Raw genomic sequence first — 23,800 nt, 5'->3', positions numbered from 1 at the left:
TTGAAATAAATGTTTATGAAGCTCAGTTTCATCGACTTTATAGGCTTCATTTTCTTCAGCCCCTACAAAACTGTCTGCCCAGCGCCATAGTCCATAGTCCAGTATATTGACTAGCTAATTATTATAACTAGTCAAGATCCATTCCTTCAGCTTTATGTTTTATTTCGCAATTTTCTCTGACAGATTGATGATGACTTCTCACAAACGTGCAGTCAACTATGCTGGGAAGGATGGGTCATTAACAAGGTTCACCCCAATCAGTTGGTCTAAAGATAGTGCCTGTGCTGAGGAATGGTGCAAATTATCTGGCCCTCAGTATGTTGCTCATGAAGTTCTAGCCACCTACAAAGAACAGCCTGACAACTTTGAGGACATCTTCTACCACCGTGATTGCTATGTGGCTTTTACCAACAAAACAAAAGTTATCAGAGCAAAGAAACGAGAGACGAAATTACCTCAGCATTAAGCAGTTGAAGGTAAGTAGTTTGTCAAAATGCGTTTTCTTTCAAGTTAAAGGTATCCTGTATTGATCCCAAAAATGCCAGGCTTTCAAATATCCTTTGGTCAAAATTCTTAAACTGTTTTTATTATCACGCTGGAGGAAATTTGCCTCACTAGGACTTTCAGTCATCTTGTGTGATCATATAATATGTGTGAGAACAAATTGGAAAGTAAAGACCTCCAAGAAAGGATTTTTTGAAAACTTCTAGTAATTATAGGATGCTATAATTTGGGGCCAATGCAGACTTCATTTAAACAGTAATGAAATACAGAAACATGTCAATAAACACATACAGATTTTTGTAATGATGTGATGTAACAAGTCTTCTTGGATCAATTCACTTGCCGGAACTTTAAAAGCTCATTTCCCTTGAATACGATGTAATTGAAACTGATTGAAGTTACATTGGTATCCGAATACATGGTAAATAAGTACTGCATATTTCAAGAAGATTTCGGGTGAGCCAAAAGGGCCTTTTATTGTTTTATTCGCAAATTTTCTATTTATTCTTAATCCTGGTATATATCCTGTCTTGAAGGTAGTTGCCCCTAAGGCATGATTTTGTTAAATGAGTTTACCTGACTACACAGAAATTGGGAATTGAAGAATTCTTAGAAATCTTGCAGTGCTGTTTAATATGAATTTTGAAAACAATAAGTGAAATGAAGGAAGTTATACAAGACCATGAGATATCTTGTTAACAGTTTTGTCCTCTATCTCATAACAAAATGTAAGATAGCATATTATACTGTTCTTTTTATGTCAGAGATTAAATGAGGCTAGTTTGTTATGACTATCTACAATAAAGGAGGTTACATTATCAGTTTAGCTTTAATCTGTTAGCACTAGGATGGTATCATTTGAAATTAATAAAGATCAAGTGTATGTTTTTTAAATTGAGTGAGCCTTCACTGTGCTATGTGTCATGCTGTCATTTTTAAGACAAAATTTATTTTCTGTGCAGCAAATAGTCAGTGTCTGTTGGTCCCACATAAACTGTGAGCTGTCACTCACATACATCTCTGATTGAAAAGGAATTGTTCCAACTCCACATTGTCACCTTGAATGAATATTGTGTAGGTAACATACTAATAAAAGGATGTCCTGGAAGAGTTTTATTGACTTCAATCTACATCTACTTTAGAGAGAAAGTTCATATACACAATAAAAACATACCAACCCAACAAAGCAACTGTAGGTCACTTTCAGATAGAGGAGGTATCCTGATGTATTTTAATTGTTTTACACTTTAAATTTTATTTCAGATCCAGATACCTCTATTTAAAAAACTCACCAAACAGAAATTGATGAACCTCTGGATATACAACTCCTCCGATCATCAAAGTTGGCTTCTTCCTCATCAAGGTCACATTTTTTGCTACCGGAGGGGTGTATCATGTATAACTATGAAGGCCTTTAGCAAATCTCTCTAACTAGCCATGATAATTTATTTCTAGAGTCATCATCAAGTTGCTTAAAAAGTATCAGCTATTTGCAAGTACCCCATGTTATTGCATATATTGCTTTTAAATGTGAAACATAAGTACATAAGTGAAATATACGTGGAAAAAAAAGTGGGGTTATACATTGGTGTACATACAGAAATGCACATTGATGAAAACTATTAATTCCAAATGAAAAACCAACTTCCCACTTTATTTGACTTAAAGTACATGCAGTTGATGTGTTTCAGCTGTCAGTGATGCCGTTGGTCATTATATCTGTCGCCTTTTATTTATCTAAGCTACATGTCACTGTTTCAGTCACATGTGCTTTCCATGTGGACAGTGACGTAAGTATTACAGGCCGTGTTATGTCTGTTTATCAGCTCAGCTGGATCAGATCTCGAGACTTGTGATTCAGTCTTCGCTCCCGTTCTGAATTGTTCGGTTCGGAAGTAGCACTGGCTCTGACCATTTTTCGTCGTATTTGTATCTGTTCTGTGTTCGTCTTTTATACGCTATTGTATCTATCGTTATAGGACTCTACTTAGGTATTGAGACCTTGTTTGTGAACATTTACATTTAAGTACATGTGTGTCTATTCTTTGTTGAGGGCCTTGTGCTGATGTATTGTCTGTACCAAGGCTAATTATAATAATAGATTGCAAAACCTCAGCGTTTGTTCTGTTTTGTTTCAGGAGTTAACAATACAATATGGTCTATAATTTATACAGAAAAGCTGAAGCTATTGTATCATCAATTTCAGGCCACAAGAATCTATTTATACCACAGAAACCAAAGAAAAGTTGTAATGAAACTGGTCTCAATCATAACACATTCCACATGTTTTGAGGTCATAGCTCAAGCAGAAATAGGGATATCACAGCTAACATTCCTTCTGGTCAATCTCAAAAGCAACATTTTTGGTTACCATGGCAACAGCAGTTCTTGCTGAAGTCATCATAACAGCATTGAAATATTCTATGATACCATTTTTTCACATGTGTATGTATCTTTCAGCCATAAACTATTTCGTACAACCTCTGTAATGTTTCTTAAACAGCTGGGTACATTTGCCTTAAAAAGTCTAAGCAATGTGCAAAGGGTGCCCTTCAGTTTAGTTTTCTATTAATTGTTCCCTCAGTCACAAATTTGGTGGGCTTATTGTTCTTGACAAGACCTTTCATTGTCATTTTTTTGTAAATTACTCTACTCTCCCACCCTGGCTATTAAAAAAACTTCCAAATTCATCATAGCTATATATGGGCATCTAGCCGCCATTTTGGTTCTTGGCACAGCCTTGTGCATTTTGTCACAGACAACAAACAGAAAACCAAACCTCATATCAAATTGAACTCATTTTTATTCAAATCAAGTAGCCACCAAAAAAGTGAGCAAAATCCAAACTCTAAGCACTTTTTTGGCACATGGAAGACGGCCTATAATCCCATGTATATATGTCACGTGATATCTTTGCCGCGCAATATGCACGAACGTGTATATCGCCTGCTCGTTCGTTTACTAGCGTAGCCTAAGTGCATAGTAAAATATAGAAAATCATGGACATGTATATATGTATGCTGGAAATAAAGGGATAATAATCACTTACGAATATGAATGTCTATCCTTGTCCCAAGTGACTAAACAACCATCATGTTTGGATGATTCTTACGTTTTGTTCTCAAAACTTGTTTACTTGACACACATGACAACTTAACACTTACAGTCAATGAGTTAACATAAAGCCTTGGCTACAAACAGTTTACGAATGAAATCGAAATGAATCGTTTCATGTTCTAATCAAATCAATATTACACAAGAGGCATAATCTATGCATCCTGTGTTATTCTTCATTTATAACTTTGACTCTACCAACATATCAGACAGAATGGTGACATTTACTAACCTGAAACGAGAGAGTAATGTCAAAGATGTTATTTCGGAGAGCCTGTTACACCCGTTGCATGTACAGTCTAGTCATAAACTGAAACTGTTTGGTAATTGCGCCCTCCATTATCCGTAGTTTATTTTGAGATCAAGTGTTTTAGAAATTTAAAAAATCAATTTGAAGAGAAATAGGTCTGTACATTACTTCATTAGCTCTGCTTCATTCATTGTTTTACACCAGTAAATGAAGATATATAAAGCACACTAGGGCATTCTCCTGGTAGCGATAACCTAGATATGCTGAGGGGAAGCCAAATGGGGAATTCAGGTGTTACGGTAATTAATTGTTAGGTTTGTGTTATCATTATGTGTTTTATATGCCAAAAAAGGACCTACTAGGGGGAGGGGAGGGGAGGGGGAAGGGAGGGGAGGGGGTGAACTGAGTGGGTTGGCCATGTAGGGGACTGTGTCTCAATATTCTTATTTAAAACATTGGGGCAGTGATATTGTGGCTAACAATGAAAACTGATAGGCATATATAAAACATATAGACTTGTTAAATAAATATATGACAGTAGCTCCACATTAGACTACTACATTGTTCACGCAAAATCTTAGGAGCGTGCTACAATTATTGTTATTCTTACAAAACTCGTGAAAACCAATACAAGCGCACGGTCATCGCATCTGCGATCGTGCATATACCCGATGAGCGGCCTTTTGGCTATAAGCTCATGCATGTGTAGCATTATATGATCACCCAGTTGTAGGGAATCGTGATGATTACACCGTCACAGTATGCATGCGTGGGGTCCATGAGGTTGTGTCTTGTGTATCTTATTCTTAAAAAAAAAATACATTGTGTTGATTTAATGCCCCTCCTACAGTATGTGCCTAGAATCATGAGGTTGCCCACTACTGACTCTAAAATCATAAGAAATAGGCCTATTAACATTTCGCTAAAACTATGTTACTGAAATAGTGCATACTGTCCGGCGTTCACATTACCATAGGCCTGCTTTTATTTAGGAAGTTGAAATCTCAGGGGGAACCACACCCCATCCCCCCCCCCCTCGCAGGCTACGGCCAGGCCTGTACCTGGCATCAATTATTTTATTCACAATTAAGATATTTTGAGAAAATATGTACATAACTACTACCGCCCCCCCCCCCCCCTTGAGCACATTTTTTGTGTATATTGTTTATGATATCGCTAGTTATTTCAAGCTTAGATGTCACTTACAAGGCCTGGGAAGTGCCATTTCCAGCGACCTGGGAGGCATTTTCAGCCAACATTTTCTTGTACGCGTACCGCCAACTTGTGGTGGCGCTACGTATAGATAGTTTTCAATGCAGGATCTACGGCTCTGATAGTTTGCCTACAGGTTCGCGCCTCCGTTGGCAAATTCCTGGCTACGCGCCTGAACTAGAACTTGTGGTATAATGAGTAACATGCATGGTTCTGAACAACAACGTTGGCTTAGCACCCAGACAGATCAGCGGTGTATGGGCGCGGTTCTTTATAAAATTTATGTTATAAATAAAATCCGTAATTCTTATTTCCACCCAGTTGAAAAGTTCTAGTTTTCGTCGGGAGGATAAAGCAAAGTCAATATGAGCGTGATAGGCCCAGCGCCTTCACAAGTCACTAAATTTACCTGGGGGATTTGATATTGCGTACCCCACCCTTCAGAAGGTGGGGGCGTGTCCACCCCCCCCCCCTCCCAATATCGATGCCCCTGCAACAGCACTGATCCTTGCAAACGTACATACAGTTTCACGCAGTTCAGAGCGAACCTTATTAATGTTAACATTTACGTGAGTGTTAACAATCGGTTAATAACGCCTGCGAGCCTAAATAACTGGGCGTAAACCCCCTCGTGCAATAGTGCAGTTTACCAACAATTCACCTACGACACGCAAATGTATTAAATGGTATTATGAGAATGTTCAATATCTACGAACAGTTAGACGCATACCAACTTGGTTGATAAAAATGATAAGACAACGTACCGTACGTAAACTTGTATCTTGTCTTGTATGAGATTTTGTCAAGGAGTGCCACACTGCATGTTATCATCAGCTAATACCATGAACATTGGCTAAATTTACGAGCGCGAAAATTTACTAACTCAAAGAAGACCGCCTCTAACCTCTTCCGGAGGGGCTCAACTCTTCGGAGAAAGTCCAGGTGCGCGATAGCTTATACGTCACACTGCATATCTTGGGAGGATAACGGGGACTTCCCGGCGAAAGTTCAGTTACAGTACTATAAACATTAGCATGTGAACATGTAGCCTCTTGCATTATGTACACACTAGTTTCAGTGAATAAATGAATGATTGGATGAATGAATGGATGGACGATGGGATGGATGGGATGGATGGATGAACGAAAGGACGAATGGATGGATGGATGGACGGACGGACGGACGGACGGACGGACGGACGGACGGACGGACGGACGGACGGACGGACGGACGGACGGACGGACGGACGGACGGACGGACGGACGGACGGACGGACGGACGGACGGACGGACGGACGGACGGACGGACGGACGGACGGACGGACGGACGGACGGACGGACGGACGGACGGACGGACGGACGGACGGACGGACGGACGGACGGACGGACGGACGGACGGACGGACGGACGGACGGACGGACGGACGGACGGACGGACGGACGGACGGACGGACGGACGGACGGACGGATGGATGGTCATTTTACCTATTATAGTTTGGTTAAAACTTTCTGGTTACATCAAAGGTGATTCGGGCGGCCCGGGTTAAAGCCGCATAATGCTTTACACTATAACAAAACCAAACCTCCAAGCACTAAATCATATTTTCGTGGCACTGTTATGTAGTAAACAATCACAAATTCATGACGCAGTAGGCCTACTAACCCAACAATTTGATCCCAACACATATAGACCGAGCAAATGATTATCCAAATGTCAACAAAACCTCGGAAATGTTTTCTACAGCTGCCCCTTGGAAGAATAAAACCACTGTACTAAAGATGTTTAGTTTACATAGATTGATTACTCTGATTTATTAGCTAACCTAGGTCAAAACTTCTAATTTGTTCATAGTTTCATAACATTTTTGCTATGCTTGTGGCATTTTCTGGAAATGTTAAACCGTCATCGTCACATACACACCCAAATACTGTATCTATTGACACCAACATATTGAACCACACACAGGGCTCTGTGATAATCATCCTCTACGGGAATAAAGGTTAACAAAATCGGCACGTAAATAATTTTGAAATTCTTTCCCCAAGCCTGATGCATCTTGAAAGAGGGTGTGAAAAGCTTGTTTTGTTAGAAAATAATGTTTGGGACAATACTGGTAAAATACTATCTTCACATTTTGATATTGATTTTGGTTTGTTCTTGTCATGTCATTGGTTCAATGGTTTCAAATACGATATCAAAATATAAAGGAAAGGAAGCTTGTTGGGTTTGAGCGTATTTCACAAAGCCTATATAGGAATTTTAAATTTGTGAATGCTATACGGTGGCCCAATTGGGACGTTATTGACTTTTCCTCTTCGAACTCAATTTCTTGAAATTCCGCTATTTTCTCAACATTTCATATACTTTCTCGCAAGGCAGGCGCGTGGGGGTGGGCGTGGGCGAGGGGGATGGGCGAAGGGGCGACTGCCCCCCCCCCCTCCTTGAGCATATTTTTGTTTGTATGTTTTTATGATATCGCTAGTAATTTCAAAATAAAAAAGGTTAGATGCAAATAACAATGCCTGGGAAGTGCCATTTCCAGCGATCTGGGAGGCATTTTCGGCCAAAATTTTCTTGTACGCTTCGCGCCAACGTATGGTGGCGCTACGCTTAGATAGTTTGCAGAGTCATACGGCTCTGATAGTTTGCCAGTTAAACTTTGCCTACAGGTTCGCCCCTACCTTGGCAAATTCCTGGCTACGCGCACATGTCGCAAAGCGACTATGGTAAGGGCTTTATCCCACTTTCTACTAGGCTTATTTATCTCTTATTTCCTCTTGAACTTTTTGCTTTCTATCATTGAAAGTTTTGACGTGTTTCTCGAAAATCGGCTTTATAATTAATTTCGACATTTTATCTTCATATTTCGATTTCTTTCTCAAACTGTTGACTTTGTACAGAAATGTCAACCTTTGAGCCAATTACACATTTCGATATATGGTATCAAAATTTCAACTATTGATTCAAAAACAAAAAAAATCTTCTTTTTCTTCCATATAAAAAGTGGAATTAGTAGGAACAAGTGAAAGTTTGTCAACTTTCAAATGCTCTGTCGGAAAATGTGGACTATTTCATCTCAAACATTTCACTGGCTATATTTGCAAAATTTCATCCGGTGTGGGTGAACATTTTTCAACCTAATTGACTTTCCCTATAAGTGGCATGGTTGAAGGTCTATTTTATCCCCCCCCCCCCCACCCCACTTGTGAATTCTTTAAAAAAAAAAAATAAGCCCTGAATAACACAATATATGACATACTGGAGGAGTGCGGCTAAGAGTTACTGAAGTTCAAGCTGAGGTACATGAAATCAAAATCAAAACGGCAGGGTGAACCTTTACTACGTAGCGGGAAGCAAGCTACTAAGCTAGAGATTTCCAAACAACACCGACCGTACCTTTTCACTGTGTCCAAAGTAAAAGCGGACGTGTTACGATATGCCTCGAAATTCGAGCAATAAGAAAAGGTTACCAGAAGATGACGAAGATGTAAGTTTCGAATTTCAAATCAAATAAATCAGCTAACTTTAGTAGGTAATAGGATAACCAGTAATAACCTCTTTCCTGGCGTCGTACTGACGATGTATGTATCACTTTCGCGACATCACTCGAATTACATAGCAGACCAGACTAACCCGTGAAATGATGAGCGGAGTCTTACATGAATTTGAAATATGTAAATTGCGCATTACGATATGTGGATAGAATTGTTCTGTTCTTTCTATTGCATCGAAGCAATCATTACAGTCACTACCATTTGATTTTGATTGATATATTTCACACCCAAAAAAGAAAACAAGACACATGGTGTAGGGATAACACTGTGGTCACTGTACATACAAAACAATTAGTAAAGAGAATACACTAAAACCCAAAAATTATGTAACAGGGAAGACTCAAAACTTGGCTCATAGGATGAATAAAATCCTCCGAATCTTCCGTTATCAGTAACTCAAAATATGTTTTTGACTCCCCTTTGAAATGCATCAAGACTAGCAGTGCCCTAAAGCTCCTTAGGGAGAGAATTCCACAACTTACTGGCAGTATAAAGTAAATTAGACTGCTCAAAACTAGAGCTATAAACTTAAGTTGTTAATAGAGTGTTCACTTCCTCTAGTTCTATAACACTGCAATGTCCTAGACACTGTCAAGTTAGACAGGTAGCTTGGCCTTGGAGAAGACTGAAGAGTTGTATTTTATCTTAAACATACAGTATATGAGTCAACTAAAAATGGTTTCAGTTGTTTTCCGCATACGTTACTTTCCGCTGATTACTTTCCGCTGAAAAAATTCTTCTGCGGAAAACACCTTTTTTTTCACCTTCCTGTATTCTATATTTTCCGCATATTTTAGGATACCAAATTCAGGCAGGATGATTAAAATAACATGAGAAAGTATCAAAGAACGTCGATAAAGGTTGGTTAGACTGAGTTCATGTCAGAAAAGTTAAGCTGCTTATAATACAGAGGAGGCTTGGGGATGTGTAATTAGGGATTATTAAATAAGTAGGTGGTGGTCGGCCGATAAAAGGGCAAAGGGACACCCGCGTTTTGAAGGATTGACTATCTAATAAAGTATTTAAACTGCGGTCCGCGTAATGATAGTTTAAAAAAAAAATTGTTAAAGGCGGTATCTTTGATTTTCGCTGGAAATGGCTGTATAAGTAAGGGCTGTTTTAATAGTCGAACACGCATTTTGCACCACCTTTCTTACGAGTTACATCTAAAATCATGGCCGATTTATCCTGTTACAGTTAAATCCTATCTTCTCCACCTTCCTAAATCATTCCATGTGCCTAATCAATTCAGTAAGTTATTCTGTCCCTCCAAAAAAAAAAACGTTACTTTCCGCTGAAAAAAACGTTGTTTTTCCGCTGACAAATTTGTTTGCGGAAAACACCGTTTTGTTTCAGCGGAAAGTAACGTGTGCGGAAAACAACGGTACCGACTAAAAATTAACTCTATATGCAGCAGCAAGCAAATTACAAAGTTTGAAGCGATGAGGAAGTATAGTACCACATACTTTATGACTCAAAGTAAACCTGATCAATTTATTTTGAAACTTTGTAGTGAAAAATTACAACAAAACATAATCAATATGACAGGTATAAGAGCACTGGCAAGAAGTTTCTTTGCAAAAATAGTTAGAACCAGCTCTTTTCTTTACATAAATTTGTGCCAACCATTAATCTATTAATACATTCAAAATACCATCTCACAGTTTTTTCACTGGAAGGAAGGAAAGAATTCATCAAGTTCAGGACCTACTGTAGATACTTAACAGAATTAGAATTCTTGATAACGACACCATTACATAAAACACTAAGGGGATTTGCATTCTGTACCATTTTATGTTTACCAAGCAAAATAGTCTTCCGGAGATGCAGGGATAACAAGTCAGTTAACCAACTACAAAGGGATGCGAATTCTCTGCTAAGAATAGTTTCAATGTTTTTAAAATCCCTGCCAGAAACCAATAAGTGCTGTGTTATTGGCATAAAGTAGTACTCTGCTGGAAACAGCAGTAAATCTTATTAACATACAGGTTGAATAATAATGTGCCAAGAATAAACCCCTGTGGAACACCATTCACAATTTTAACTTTACTGGATATGTGACCATAGTCACCATAGCAACACTAGGTTTTGCAAAATGAAAAGAGCCCATAAAATTGTCAAGGTCGGAGCTATTCCACGGATTGTCAGATTATAGGTTTAATTTGCCTGGAGTGTACACACCTCTCCCCATTTCAACCCCTTCCCTTTCCCCCTTCAAAAAATTGAAGTAGTTATTAGTCCAACCGTGCATGTAACATAAGTATAAAACTAATTTACAACGTAAATAGGCCTTAGAATGTACCATATCATGTCTATTCCTTCATTGGTAGGACCGCATTATGTCCTACATTGGTGTCAGCTTCAGGGCCATAGCACTCCCAAGAGCTAACACTTAATATATAGTTGATAAAATGTATTTAGATTTCTTTGGGTGTGCTCCTTGGTCTTTTATACAATTGCAATACACTCAGATAGAAATGCATATGAACACGTTTGGACTGTTAAGATGGGTTGCATACACAATTCATTACTGTCTAGCTTGTTGAGTCTCTAAGGTTATGGACTCTTGATCGGGTGAATAAGCAAGCGCCCATGGAGTTTCAATTGAGATTCTGTAAGTTACAGTACTTAGACTTCCTAAGCCTTGGGATTCACTAAGTTAAGCTAATTGGTATTCATACTGTAACAGAAGTAATTACATTGACCACACTTTTAGCTGTTATTGAAATTGAGACAATATTTGATAATGATGTTCCCAGTGCTGACCAGTACTTTCTTACCTAGGCTCGATATGTTTTGAACCCTTATCCAGTTTCCTTTATGAGACTTGGACTTTAGACCTTGTGCAAAGTGTTTTTTGTTTAGGTTGTCCTTAGTAAAGACTGGTCACATGTCTTCCACAATATCTGCAATATCAGACATAAAATACTTAATATTATGCAAAAGATGCCTCGAAACTTGACACAAATTTGGGGGCTCTTAAAATGCAATCTGAATTTGGTTGCTAGGCGTGGCCATATCCTAGCAACCAAAAAGGTTTTTAAAAGTTTTTTTGCCCAATTTCATCCTTTGAGACATATGGCAACTTGGCAAAACACCATATCGATTTCAGGCAATTCTGAGAGGGTCGACGTGGAATCAACCTAAAAATTTGTTGATTTGGCATGGATTGACCCTTCTGTGTTCTCATAAGTGCATTAATGTGCCCATGTTTTCCTTCTTTTTGTGTTGCATAGCAACCTTTTGAAACTAAATGACTGACTTTTATCTTTTTTCAGGATGATATTGCAGCCACATCAAATCCCCAGATATTAGACAGAAAGGTTAGTAGAAATAAAAAGATTTGCCCTCCCCCTCACTTAAGCGTAATGACTTTTTTAAGTTTCTAATTTAACATTCCTATTCAGACTCTTACACTGTTTGAAATATGTTGCTCAGATTACACTATTTTGAAAAAATGTTAACATCTCTGAAATTCATTCATTCTGGAAACATCGCTTCATGGCAGTACTGTTCTTTGAAGATTTTTAAATACTTAAAAAGTACATGAACGTCTCGTTAATTGCCAAGCTCTTACAAATTCATGATTCTGCTGTTAACTCTGCTATAGTTTAGAGTTTAGACCAGCCATGGGTAACCTTGCTCATATTGCGGGTCTAAGGAATCATATACTTCACCATAAGCCAACCCATGCAGACCCCTCATTCCTAAGTTGGTTTCGCGCCGAATCAAAATATTGTTTACCAGGCCCTCGTGGGCTGGGTGAAACCACTCCATGGGCCAGAGGTTGCCCATAGCTGGTTTGACAAACCTCTTTACCACTTGTCTAAACTGCTTGATCCTTTCTTTTTCTTCAAAGATCGCTGAGTTAGTCCAATACTTGCTGATGATGGAGCAAAACAAAGTTCCAGTTAAGAGAGCTGGTAAGTCTCTTGGACCTGTATAGAGATCTCCTTTTTACTGCAACCCCCCACCCCACTAATGTCAATCAGAGATTGCTTTAAGGTACAGTAAGAGGGTTGTAAGGCCAACTCCCTTCTAGAGGGAGGCATTACATCTAAATGTGAGGTTGTTCTAAAGGAGAAGAGGTCCACACCCCCTCCATCCCTCCTCTGGATCCATGGCTACCAATCTCCCCCCCCCCCCATCCTAAATGGCCACAAGTTCTGCTTTGCTTTGATATCAAAGGAATATGTAGTACAACAGACATGATGAAATGCAATATGAGTCCAATTAATTGTGAGTACTGTTTACAAGGCACTTTTTAGTTGCATATATTTGATAAATAATTTCAGATGCATTCCTTAGTAACTCTCATTTGTTGTAAATCTAAATAGGGTACATAGATTGTCACTTTTAACTCATTTTGTTTTGTTAGCTTTTGTAACATTTGAGTGACATATTTGAGTGCATTTTTCTTGCCAGATTTTAATTTAGCAATGTTCCTTTAATACTGTACATTCCCAACATAACCTCAATTTATTTTTAATCCTGTCTCTAGAGATCATCAGAGGCCATGAAATTTTACAGACGCAAGAGTTCTGTAGGTTGGAATACAGCAAAGGATTTGTAATTTGCAATGCAGTGTGTGTGTGTGTAGTATTATCTATATTGGTTTCCATACATGGGTAGTATTCATTGCTCTCTGTTGTCAAGTGTGTGTTCTTCAATACTGGATTTAGTGGTTCAGATAATGTCACTGACATAATTGTGACATTGTCACGTGACATAATTGTCACGTGACAATCAAAGGTCACACAGTATCGGCATGGGTTGCACTGGCTGCCAAACCCTGGCACAAGTAACATGTCTAATATATTGTATCCGGTCACACAACTGACCCTACGCAGATCTAGAACGCCAGTGAGCTCCCCGATCTCTCCATGCCACATGAAGGAACGACCAAACAGAGGGCATGACCTCACACACTGAATAAACATGAGGCACAGTCTCTGAGAAATCTGTACATATTTTTATTTCTACTTTGCAGATATTTCTAAGAACGTGTTAAAAGGTTACAAGTCCATGTATCAGGATGTTCTGTCAGGAGCCAAAGCTAATCTTTCGGAGGTGAGAATACTTGCATTGCCTTTCGTGTAGTGAAGTTACTTGAACAGTTACTGGTAGCGTGTCATCTGTTCAGTTAGCCATGCATTATCTCATTTATCTCGAACCCAATACAATACCAGGCAAATTTTTAAGGATTTTTTTTCTGGTTCTCCCTCATACAACTAGGTCTTGCTTTTTCGTTGTTTGAAAGAGCAACTTTAGGTTGTCACAAAACCAGTTTCTGGCCAGACTTCTCTTCGGGTGAATCATAGGCCAAGCATTATTTTTGTTTTTGTTTGTTTGATTTTATTATCTCCAAAGTCTTGGAGGATGATATCAATTGATCATTTTACCTATTTATGGGTATTTAGTTACAATGTAGTCGATGTAAGCAAACCAAAGTTGATTTTGTTGTCCAAACAAGAGTTGGTCATCCACATGATTGGACTACTATGTCAAATTTGCCCCGATTACTTCTCTCTCACCATAAACCCAACTAGAAATGCATTGCATCAGAATGTTACTGTTAGTAACAGTTAATAACTTACATAACTCATCAGTTAACTGGTAACTTTGCAAAAACACCACAACTGAAGAAAAGGGATGATCAACAGAGTTAATACTTGGCATGCGGCATCATTGTGATCAGCAGGGTCACTTATAATGCCACTTAGGAGTCATAATGTCTTGCATATAGTCTGTACTCGTCGGAAAGATCTAAAGGATTCAGCATATTTAATGTCTCAGAATTGTAGAACTCTTTAGGTCAAAAAAAAAGGAAGGTCATGCAGAAACAGAAATGTGATCTAGCACACCTATAGATATAGAGTCTCTTTCACAAAGACTCTCACAATTTCAAGCTAGATAATCTTTGAATTAAAGAAAATGTTAGGGAGTAGCTTGTGGTCCTTCTCTTCCCACACATTTAACATGAAAATAAACGCTGACTTATTTCAATGTGATTTGTTGGTTGCTCTTTCGTAGGTTTTTGGCTTTGAAGTCATCGAAGTGGAACATCTGTCTGGAAAGACCAAGATGAAACTCTATTTCCTTCTCAATAAAATGGACAGTGATTTGAGAGAAGGACTTGTTGAAATGTAAAGAAATTAAACAGCTTTCACTGATTTTTCTGTCTTTATTATTCACAATTCACTTTCAAGTCTCGTCAATGACCTACTTTGAATGTGTAGCAGCTGTCATTTAAATGTAACTCTAACTGTGGTGTGCATGAAATTATGATCACTATTAGTATTATTATTAAAATAAAACAAAAACTGTTAGCAAACTGCTTATCCACTAAAGAGGCTGTGTAGTAAGTAAGTAAGCCTGAAATTTCGATCCTAGCAGGATCTTCTTCAAAGGCTGAATGACAAGTAACAGAACTATTAGGGATAAAAAACCAGCACAGAATACAGATAGGTTAATGTTCACCCTGCTCATTAAACATATCTGTATTCTGTGCTTGTATCTTGTCCCTAATAGTTTCTGTTACTTGTCATTCAGCCTCTGATGAAGATCCTGCTAGGATTGAATTGTCAGGCACACTTTACTTTTACACATAGTATTATTCTTAGTATTTTAACAAAGGCAACCATAAGGACAACCTCAATGACTTCCATGTACCACTAACTTGTCAATGATTAATTTGTTACATTTTAATTCACATGCAAACATGATATTACTTCTCTCCTGTTTTTTTTTTATTTTTTTTTTTTATAGACCTGCTGAAAATCCTAAGAATGCACTTTTATGGATAATATTGGCCATTATTTTTATGAATGAAGGCATGATCAGTGAAAGTAAGTCTACCAGTGTTTCTGGGCTTGGGGACATTTCAGGGATATGGTGGGGGGGGGGGGGCAGCAGCACAGTCCTATTGTGCAGTCCTCTTAAAGTTGTAAGCACAGAGAGAACTGCTTCAAATGATTCTCACATTTGTAGTTATTTTTATACAGACAAGGTTCCCATACAGTCTCTAAAGTATGAAAACAATGGAAAAAATATTAGGGGAATAAAAGACAAAGCCTACTATGGTAGGTCTTGAAAGTCCTTGAAATTCTAGGTGTAGTCTAGAAAGTGAGAAATAAAAATTCCTCACTTGAACACTTCTTCATATACTGTATATGATATGTGAACAAGTGTTCTTAACGAAAGTGAGTACATTGGACCTGCTGGACATAGACAAGAGTCTATAACTGCACACCACAAAATTTTGACTCAAAATGATTTATAGAAGCAATTTGAAAAGTAAGTCGTTAGTTGATAGAATCAATCAAACTTTGGTGAAAAATATGGCTGGAGCATGTCATGGCTCTTGACCCCCTACCCCCCCTCTCCTCTCTCACCCTATCCTCTTCCCTCACCCACCACTAATGAAGGAAGGGGTTAAAATATATTTTGCAAGAGTTAGAATTGATTGGCTTGGCTGAAGGTAACCCTAACATTAGGTTAATTCTTGTAAATATGACAGACTTACTTGTCCTATCTCTTCTATAAATCATTTTTGAGTCAAAATTTGGTGGTGGGGATTTAGACTTGTGTCTATGTCAAGCAGGTCCAATTTGCTGATAACCTTATGACCTTTATAGAAACATGACGAATCAGGTGGAAATGGATTACCATATTTCTTGTGTTCCCACATTCCACATCCTATGAGGGTGTCTCTCTCATATAGTTTAACAGTTATTTAGTAAGTACAGATATGTGAACCCATTAAATGAAGAAATAATACTCATAACTTTATTGAAACCAAACTTTACACTTCCACAATATCGGCTGAGTCTTGAGCTTTGAAATGCTTGGAGTCAGTTTGGCTCTCCAGCCAAAGATCAGTAATATCGGCCGTAGAATCTATGGAAGACTCTTCAGGTTAACTAGAAGAGTAAAAACTTCGCAGGTAGATTATCAAATCTTCTACACAAACAGTAACTAATTGATACACGGTGACAATTACGTATTACATGCATTATCATGTTTCTGATATGTAGCCAATCTAAAATTTTTGTTTTCTTTTTCAATCATCAGTCCAATTATGGCAAGCCATTCAGAAGCTTGGATTGTCCCAAGATGAGTAAGTTACAAACTTAAATACAGAGTTTAAGCATAAAAAACGAGACATATTGGGTAGCCAACATGTTATTGCACACTGCCTGTCCCCCCCCCCCCCCTCCCACTACTGGAAGTACTATATACCATGCCAACACTATTACTCTGATTCCAAGCCAACATCGTAAATGTAATGTATGTCACTTCTGTCATTACCTTTGCCATGTGTCATGGCATAACACAGCTGTGAAAAGTTTCACGATACCAACAGCCAATCACTGCAAACTACAACACACTTGCCCTATTGTACCATTTGCTAAGTCAGTTCTAGCTTAGTTTTTACATGCATATATATACATCTATTTTCTTTCTTCAAGGAAATCTCATCCAGTGTATGGAGATCTGAAGAAACTTATTACAACTGAATTTCCCAGACAGCTGTAAGTTGACAAATAATAATAATAATGGAACATTTTCTTTTCCTTAACATGCAAATACTTTGAACCACTGAACTACATATTAGCATGTAAAATGTCCTTCTGATATGTAAAATACCATTTTAAGGAGGAAATTAAAGCCTGTCGCCCTGTCCCTTTCCAGGATGTCTTTTGTTTGTTTTTATGTACGTATATCGCTAGCAGACCTTGCACCCGTATATAGCAGACAATCTTTCATGTAGCTACTGTTGTTCAATGTTCTTGCAACTTGAAGGAAGTTTTCAGTAAAAGTACACCTTTCAGTAGAAGAAGAACAATAATCCAGTAAACAGTATAGCTGAAGTGTAGATTCTTTCTTTTCTGGATGGATTGTGGGGGGGGGGGGGAGGGGGGTATGGGTTGAAGGTGAGGAGTGGTGGTTTAAATTCTGACTTTTCTGTGTAGATATTGACATCTATGAGATATTCATTTGTTTAGAATAAAATAACTAAATTGGACAGTACATTCATTGGCGTATGACATGTATTTGTTCATGTAAGCTTGATTCATGAGGTGTTATCTGTATCGTGTATTGTTGTTTTTAGATACTTGGAGTACACCAGAGTTGCAAACACCGATCCAGCAGTTTACGAACTTAGATGGGGAGCTAGAGCAAAAGCAGAAGTGGACCTGGAAAAGTTGCTCCAGATGGTGACAGAGGTTAGTCAACACACCTCTACCCTTCATCCAAGACCGCATCCAAGACCGCATCCACCCCTATCACCAACTGTCTCACCCTCTCCCTCCCCTTACTCAATCTCTATCACGTTTTCTTGTTCTTATAACTATTGTTCCTTAACATGCACTAAAAGTCATAAATTGTGGCATGCACAGGATTTCAAAGGGGTAGGGGGATTTTCCCACACTGATTAAAATAGGGGACAAACTTTTGTGGAAGAGTCACATGTGAATGAATGATATAATAAAGAAGGGGTCTAACCCTGGAGTCATGGAAGCCATCTCCTATTTAGGGGGTCTGTCAGTCATCTCTCAGAAAAAGAAATGAAATTTCAAACCTCAAATGGTGCTGCTCTCTGAGTCACATTTAGATCATAATTTAGGTCTATATAAGTAGCTCTAAATGCAAGATTGTGGTTATAAAATGATGAACTCCCAAATTTACCCATAGTAGTGGTCCAATTCTTTCCAGGCTGAGTGCAAAAATCCTACAACTGAACCATTCCCCATCCCTTTGCACATGCCACTTATGTTAAACAAAGATTTAAAAATTATAAAAACTTCTAAAAATTTAGTCCGGAGTAAGTCATCGATACTATTACAATTGTTTCTTGTTACACAGAAATTTAAATACTATTAAGTATGCAAGCATCCTCATTAAGCCAAAAGTTTACTTATAATAATTAATAATTAGTCTTACAGGGATGTGCCCACGCTGGGCGGCACTGGGCGGCCCCGCCCAGCACTAAAAATTACCGCCCAGCACTGTCTTAAAAATCGTGAATCTCGCCCCGCACTATTTTCATCTAAAATCCCGACATTCCTAACAATATATTCAACATAAATAGGGCCTAGCCTATGCCAAAATCATACAGACTAATAATGCATCAGTTACGCATGCGAGAAACATTACTTACGGCTCCCAATTGGTCCCTTGTAAAATCTCTTTGAAACAAACTAATAACTTTTACCAGGTACGTAATATTTTTCACTAAAAAAAAAAATAGAAATGTAAATTGTTAGCAAAACTAGTACTAGTGGATGTGCTTAAAATGCTACACAAGTGCCAGCATTTGGCATCTGAGCACCTTCAAAAATCGAAAATATCTCAATGGGGAGGGGGACACCCATCCCCTTAGACCCCTCCCCCAGGATGTCAATCAGTGTACCCGGCACTCAGGAAATCCTGGGCACATCCTTGGTCTTATATAGAGCAGTCTCTAACAAAAGTTGTTCAATGCGCTTTACGGGTGCAGAAGGTGCAAAAGCTAATTGAGCTGAGAGAAAAGAAAAGTTTTAAGACAGCGCCTGAATTGAGTAAAAGCGTCCATTCGAAGACTTCAGATCAACCGGGAGGGAGTTCCATAAACATGGTGCAGCATTCAGAAAGCTACGGTCACCGAAAGATCTTGTACGTGACATTGGAAACTAAGGTTGAAATTGATTATGCAAAAGTATTGGTCTACATTTAGCTTGCTGATTTAAGAGAAAATTAAAGTAGGTTGGGGTACCAATTTTGATGGTACAAATAGCTAGAATGAGGATTTTGTAGTCAATACAGAGTCTTATTGACTACCGTGAAAAATCTGAATTTTACGTATTAAAGTTTGTAAGGTTTGCAAGAGAATCTTCAATTATTTCCTGTGTGGTTGTAGCATATAATGATTTAGAATGAGAATGCGCAGCATTCGTTCATCAATGACTATGTTTCTAGCATGTCCGATATTATTCAGTAATCACCTGGTAAAAAGATAAAAGTCTGCAAAGCATGTTTTCAGAATCAAAATTGTTCAAATCAATAGGAATTTTAAACTTGTGGATTGCCTAGAAACCTGGTATTCAAGTTCTGTTTTTTGCTCGGTGACCCCAATTTTCACCTCACTTATCTTGGCGACCCTCCAGTGGCCAATGTTGTGGCCCTGGAAGGGCATAATTGGGAGGAGGTATTCCCTTCCCCTTTGTGAAAGTTAAGATTAAGCTGGCTAAGCTTCAAAATTATGTCATATGATGCTACTTTTTAAGCAAGTTATGGTCAAGAGTTTTCACTTTTCTCCCTGACAAATAATGGCAATATTTTATTTCTGCCAAACTTTTTCGGCGACCATCTACAATTTTTGAGTGACCCTAAGAAGGGTTGGAACCCTCACTTGTGAATTCCAGGGCACTAGAAGACCAATGCTACATCTTGTCCTAAGAACACTTTGTAGTATCAGAAAAGTAATTATTTATAACAGATTAATATTATAACAGATTAGCAAAAATGTTCTGTTCTTGCTCACTTTCCTGTTTCTTCTTCTTTTTAACAATTCTTCATATTTCTTTCTTCGTTTACCGTCAGATCTACGGCAACAACATGACTGCCCAGTCTTGGAGGAGCCAGTACAAACTAGTTCAGGAGTGGAAAGCCGGTAAAGGGTTGGACGCAGAGGAGATGGTGGAAGACGGATGAGTTAACGAGAAAGAATAGTCAGAATCCAATGTCACCAGAAGAGATGAATCTGCAAATGTTTTCTCTTGTATGATTCTCTTTTGAATATGGATGAGCGAGGATCTTTTCTCTCTGAGAGAAATTTACTCGAAAACTGGCAAAGTGACCCATTGGAGAGGCTTAGGTCACAGTGTACCCAGAAGAATGCTTGGGATGCTATAATGGTCCCAAAAAAAGGTTATTTGACTAAAGTCACTGGTATTGATACTCTTAACTTGATAACCAAAGATCATTGGTTACACATCCTAGAGCAGAAGTTTCTCTGTTAATTCTCTCCAATTGTCAGCGAGAAACACTGTTCGAAGCCAAGAGACCAGATTGAACACTCTGTCTGGCTAGATAGAGCAATGTGAAGAGAAGTGTGCTCAAAACGAAGGCCTTAAGGACCCATATCCCAGATAAGTGCAAGATCTTGGACTGATTTATTTTCACAGGCCGTTTAGAAATCTTACCTGGGACAGATTTGGCCCACCGGCCACCTATTGAGAACCCTTGTCCTACATGGTAAAGGAACCTACAGTAATGTCACAGCCTGCAAGGATATCTTCACGATTGTGAGTGAGATTATCAATGAAGCATGTTGGAGTGTTTTCCTTTTTTCTGTAAGATTATCCAAAAGTTTGTTTTTTAAAGAATTTGTGGCCTTGTTTAGGCAGATGCTGAGATTTACAGGTAACAAGGATACAATTACCTCACCCAGTTTCAAAACAGTTTGTAATTGTTATGAGAAATAGTTTGTTTTTTTAAGTATTTAGTGTTTGAGGCACTAATGTTTAATTTAAAAAATATGTAAGCCTATGTCTAAAAGTTGCCTATTTGTGTGTGTATTAAATGTATAAAACTCAAGCAGCTGTTGTTTGAACTTTCTGTAACACTATAAAGTTGTCTCTGAAGAAGGACGCTGTTAGATTCAAAATTATTCATAATCTTCAGGTTACATATTCAGGTGTAAAAATGTCCTGTATGTCCTTCTTTCTACTCAAATGTCCATCATAAAGTCACACATTATGCAAATGCTTATTAGAACTTCTTTGTGTGAATGGAAAAATGCATGTACTTGGTAAAAGTAATTGATCAGTAGAAGTTGTGACTGGCTATAAGTCTTTGAGGGACTTGTTATAAATGTTGCACAGCACTACCAAAAGGGCCTTTACATAGATCTAAACAATTAATACAACAGGTTTAACTATTATTCATTGAAAATATTTTGTGAAAGACACCAGATTTGTTTAGTTAAGTTTACAATCATCATATTCTGAATCCCATTATGATTATCCCAGTTGCACTTTCAATTTCTGTCACACTTCATGTTATAGCCAAATGAGGGAATAATTGATCCAGAACCGCATCGGAAAATGCTCTTTAAAATGGGCAAATTGCTTAAAAGTGCAAATATGTGTAGCATTTTGTTTGTACAGAGAAACTGTAGTATTTGATGAAAGACAAAGTTTTTAGCCTTCGAAACAGTTAGTGGACACTAAAAATGATTTCCCTGCAAATATGTTAATACTAATGGAGTCATTATATGTAGGAAGAATAGTGAAAGGTATGTAACTGTAATATGAGATATTTTCCAACATGAAATGACACTTTAGTGTCATCCTTTTAAACAAAAACCACCATTGTTAAAGTTTCAAACTAGAAATAATCACAACTGAAGAAGTGTTTCACACTCCTCGGCTCTGTTACCATCAAAGGTAATCCTTTTTTTTTTCCTTTTTTTTTTTTTTATAAATTGTTAGGACTACAGTAGTTCTTTTATTATATTAATTTGAAGATCGCATTCATTCAAAATATGACTCCATTTTGCTTTTTGAGTGCAGGTTTGAATTAATCTAAGTGATTTAGAACAGCCCTCTGAAACGTATGGGTCGCGACCCAATAAAATCTGACCGCAAAGGATTCTGTCTGGGTAGCGAGATCGTTGCGGAAATTGCGATAAGAAAAATTGTTACAGTTGTTTCTGCCGCAAAGTGTGTAAATCATAAAGCATGTGTTGATTGGTTGCGCTTCCATTTAAATCGTACAGTGGACAAAAATTAAGTGCGACGTCAAGGGATCCATCTTGTTTACGACTTGTCAGTCAGCGGATAAATGTCATGCAGGTATAATGAATGTTCATGAATTCCATTGACTGCCCTCTTTAGATTATTTTTGGCTGTGAGCGATATAGGAAGTTTTGGTATTGTAATGTTGAGTTTGGCCAGGTGAGGATGGTAGGTGAGGGGGGAAGGCGGGATATGATATATGGGTCGTGGCCGAATGAGGACATTTTCGCTGGGTCTTGGTTTAAAAAATGGTTGCATACTGCTGATTTAGATCATTACATATGGATTGATTAGTTATGTTAACCTTGACAGACAAGGTGGTGGTGATCAGAGAATTGTCTTTAAATACTCCTGCACCATGTGCAACATAACCGTGAAGTATTCTCAATGTGTCCTGTCAATAGTTTATTATCTAGTTATGTTATATTCACATTATGTCTTTGTTACTACAGGATTCACATTTATTTTCATTTAGGCCTATTGTAAAACAAGATATAAATAATAAACGTTGAACTCCTGACCTTTGGTTCTGCGCTGTTTGCTTTCATTTTTTTGTTGCTTTATCTGCCTTTCTCTATTCTGTCATACACAATTTACAGCTATTTATCGGTTTCTTAAGAAATGATTCCCTTCCAAAGTAGCTGCAACTGTTGCAGCACAATTGGGACTATATACCATACACACAATGGGACTATATACCATACACACAATGGGACTATATACCATACACACAATGGGACTATATACCATACACACAATGGGAGTATATACCATACACACAATGGGACTATATACCATACACACAATGAGACTACATCATACACACAATGGGACTCTACCATACACACAATGAGACTATATACCAAACACAATGGGACTATATACCATACACACAATGGGAGTATATACCATACACACAATGGGAGTATATACCATACACACAATGGGACCTTACACCAAACACACAATGAGACTATACCATACACACAATGGGACTATATACCATACACACAATGGGACTCGCACACAATGAGACATACGCACAATCCGACTTTATAGCATACACACAATGGAACTATAAACCATACACACATTCCGACTTTATACCATACTTACAATGAGACTATATACCATACGCACAATGGGACTATATACCATAATCACAAATGAGACTAAATACCCCAATGGGACTAAAACCATACACACAATGGGACTAAATACCATACACACAATGGGACTTCATACCATACACAATGCGGTTGCTGTCAGTGCGATTGTTTTTCATGCAATGCTTATACGTGTTGTCCCCTGCAGCAATGATACATTTGTTCCCCTTTGGTGTAATTCAGTTAAATATGAATAAGACTAAGCTCCCAGAGCAGC

At 38.1% G+C, this 23,800-nt stretch overlaps 2 protein-coding genes across 2 annotated transcripts in view; both read left to right on the top strand.

Annotated features, from left to right (window-relative positions):
- Nucleotides 1-8,407: 8,407 nt before the first annotated feature.
- LOC139961248 (non-structural maintenance of chromosomes element 3 homolog) lies at nucleotides 8,408-22,937 on the top strand. Its single transcript, XM_071960334.1, has 10 exons — nucleotides 8,408-8,566; nucleotides 11,912-11,956; nucleotides 12,493-12,556; nucleotides 13,624-13,703; nucleotides 14,667-14,779; nucleotides 15,402-15,481; nucleotides 16,707-16,752; nucleotides 17,105-17,167; nucleotides 17,749-17,863; nucleotides 20,220-22,937. The coding sequence occupies exons 1-10, from the start codon at nucleotides 8,516-8,518 to the stop codon at nucleotides 20,328-20,330; spliced, it is 768 nt and encodes a 255-aa protein (XP_071816435.1). The 5' UTR covers nucleotides 8,408-8,515; the 3' UTR covers nucleotides 20,331-22,937.
- LOC139961242 (ubiquitin carboxyl-terminal hydrolase BAP1-like) overlaps nucleotides 14,201-23,800 on the top strand; it is a 228,619-nt gene continuing 219,019 nt past the window's right edge. Inside the window, exon 1 of the mRNA XM_071960326.1 lies at nucleotides 14,201-14,214. The gene's annotated coding sequence lies outside the window, so the exon portion shown is untranslated. The remainder of the gene's footprint in view (nucleotides 14,215-23,800) is intronic.

The sequence above is a fragment of the Apostichopus japonicus genome, chromosome 20, assembly GCF_037975245.1.
Source record: "Apostichopus japonicus isolate 1M-3 chromosome 20, ASM3797524v1, whole genome shotgun sequence".
Lineage (NCBI taxonomy): Eukaryota > Metazoa > Echinodermata > Holothuroidea > Aspidochirotida > Stichopodidae > Apostichopus > Apostichopus japonicus.
This window is presented reverse-complemented; position numbering and strand designations above follow the sequence as displayed.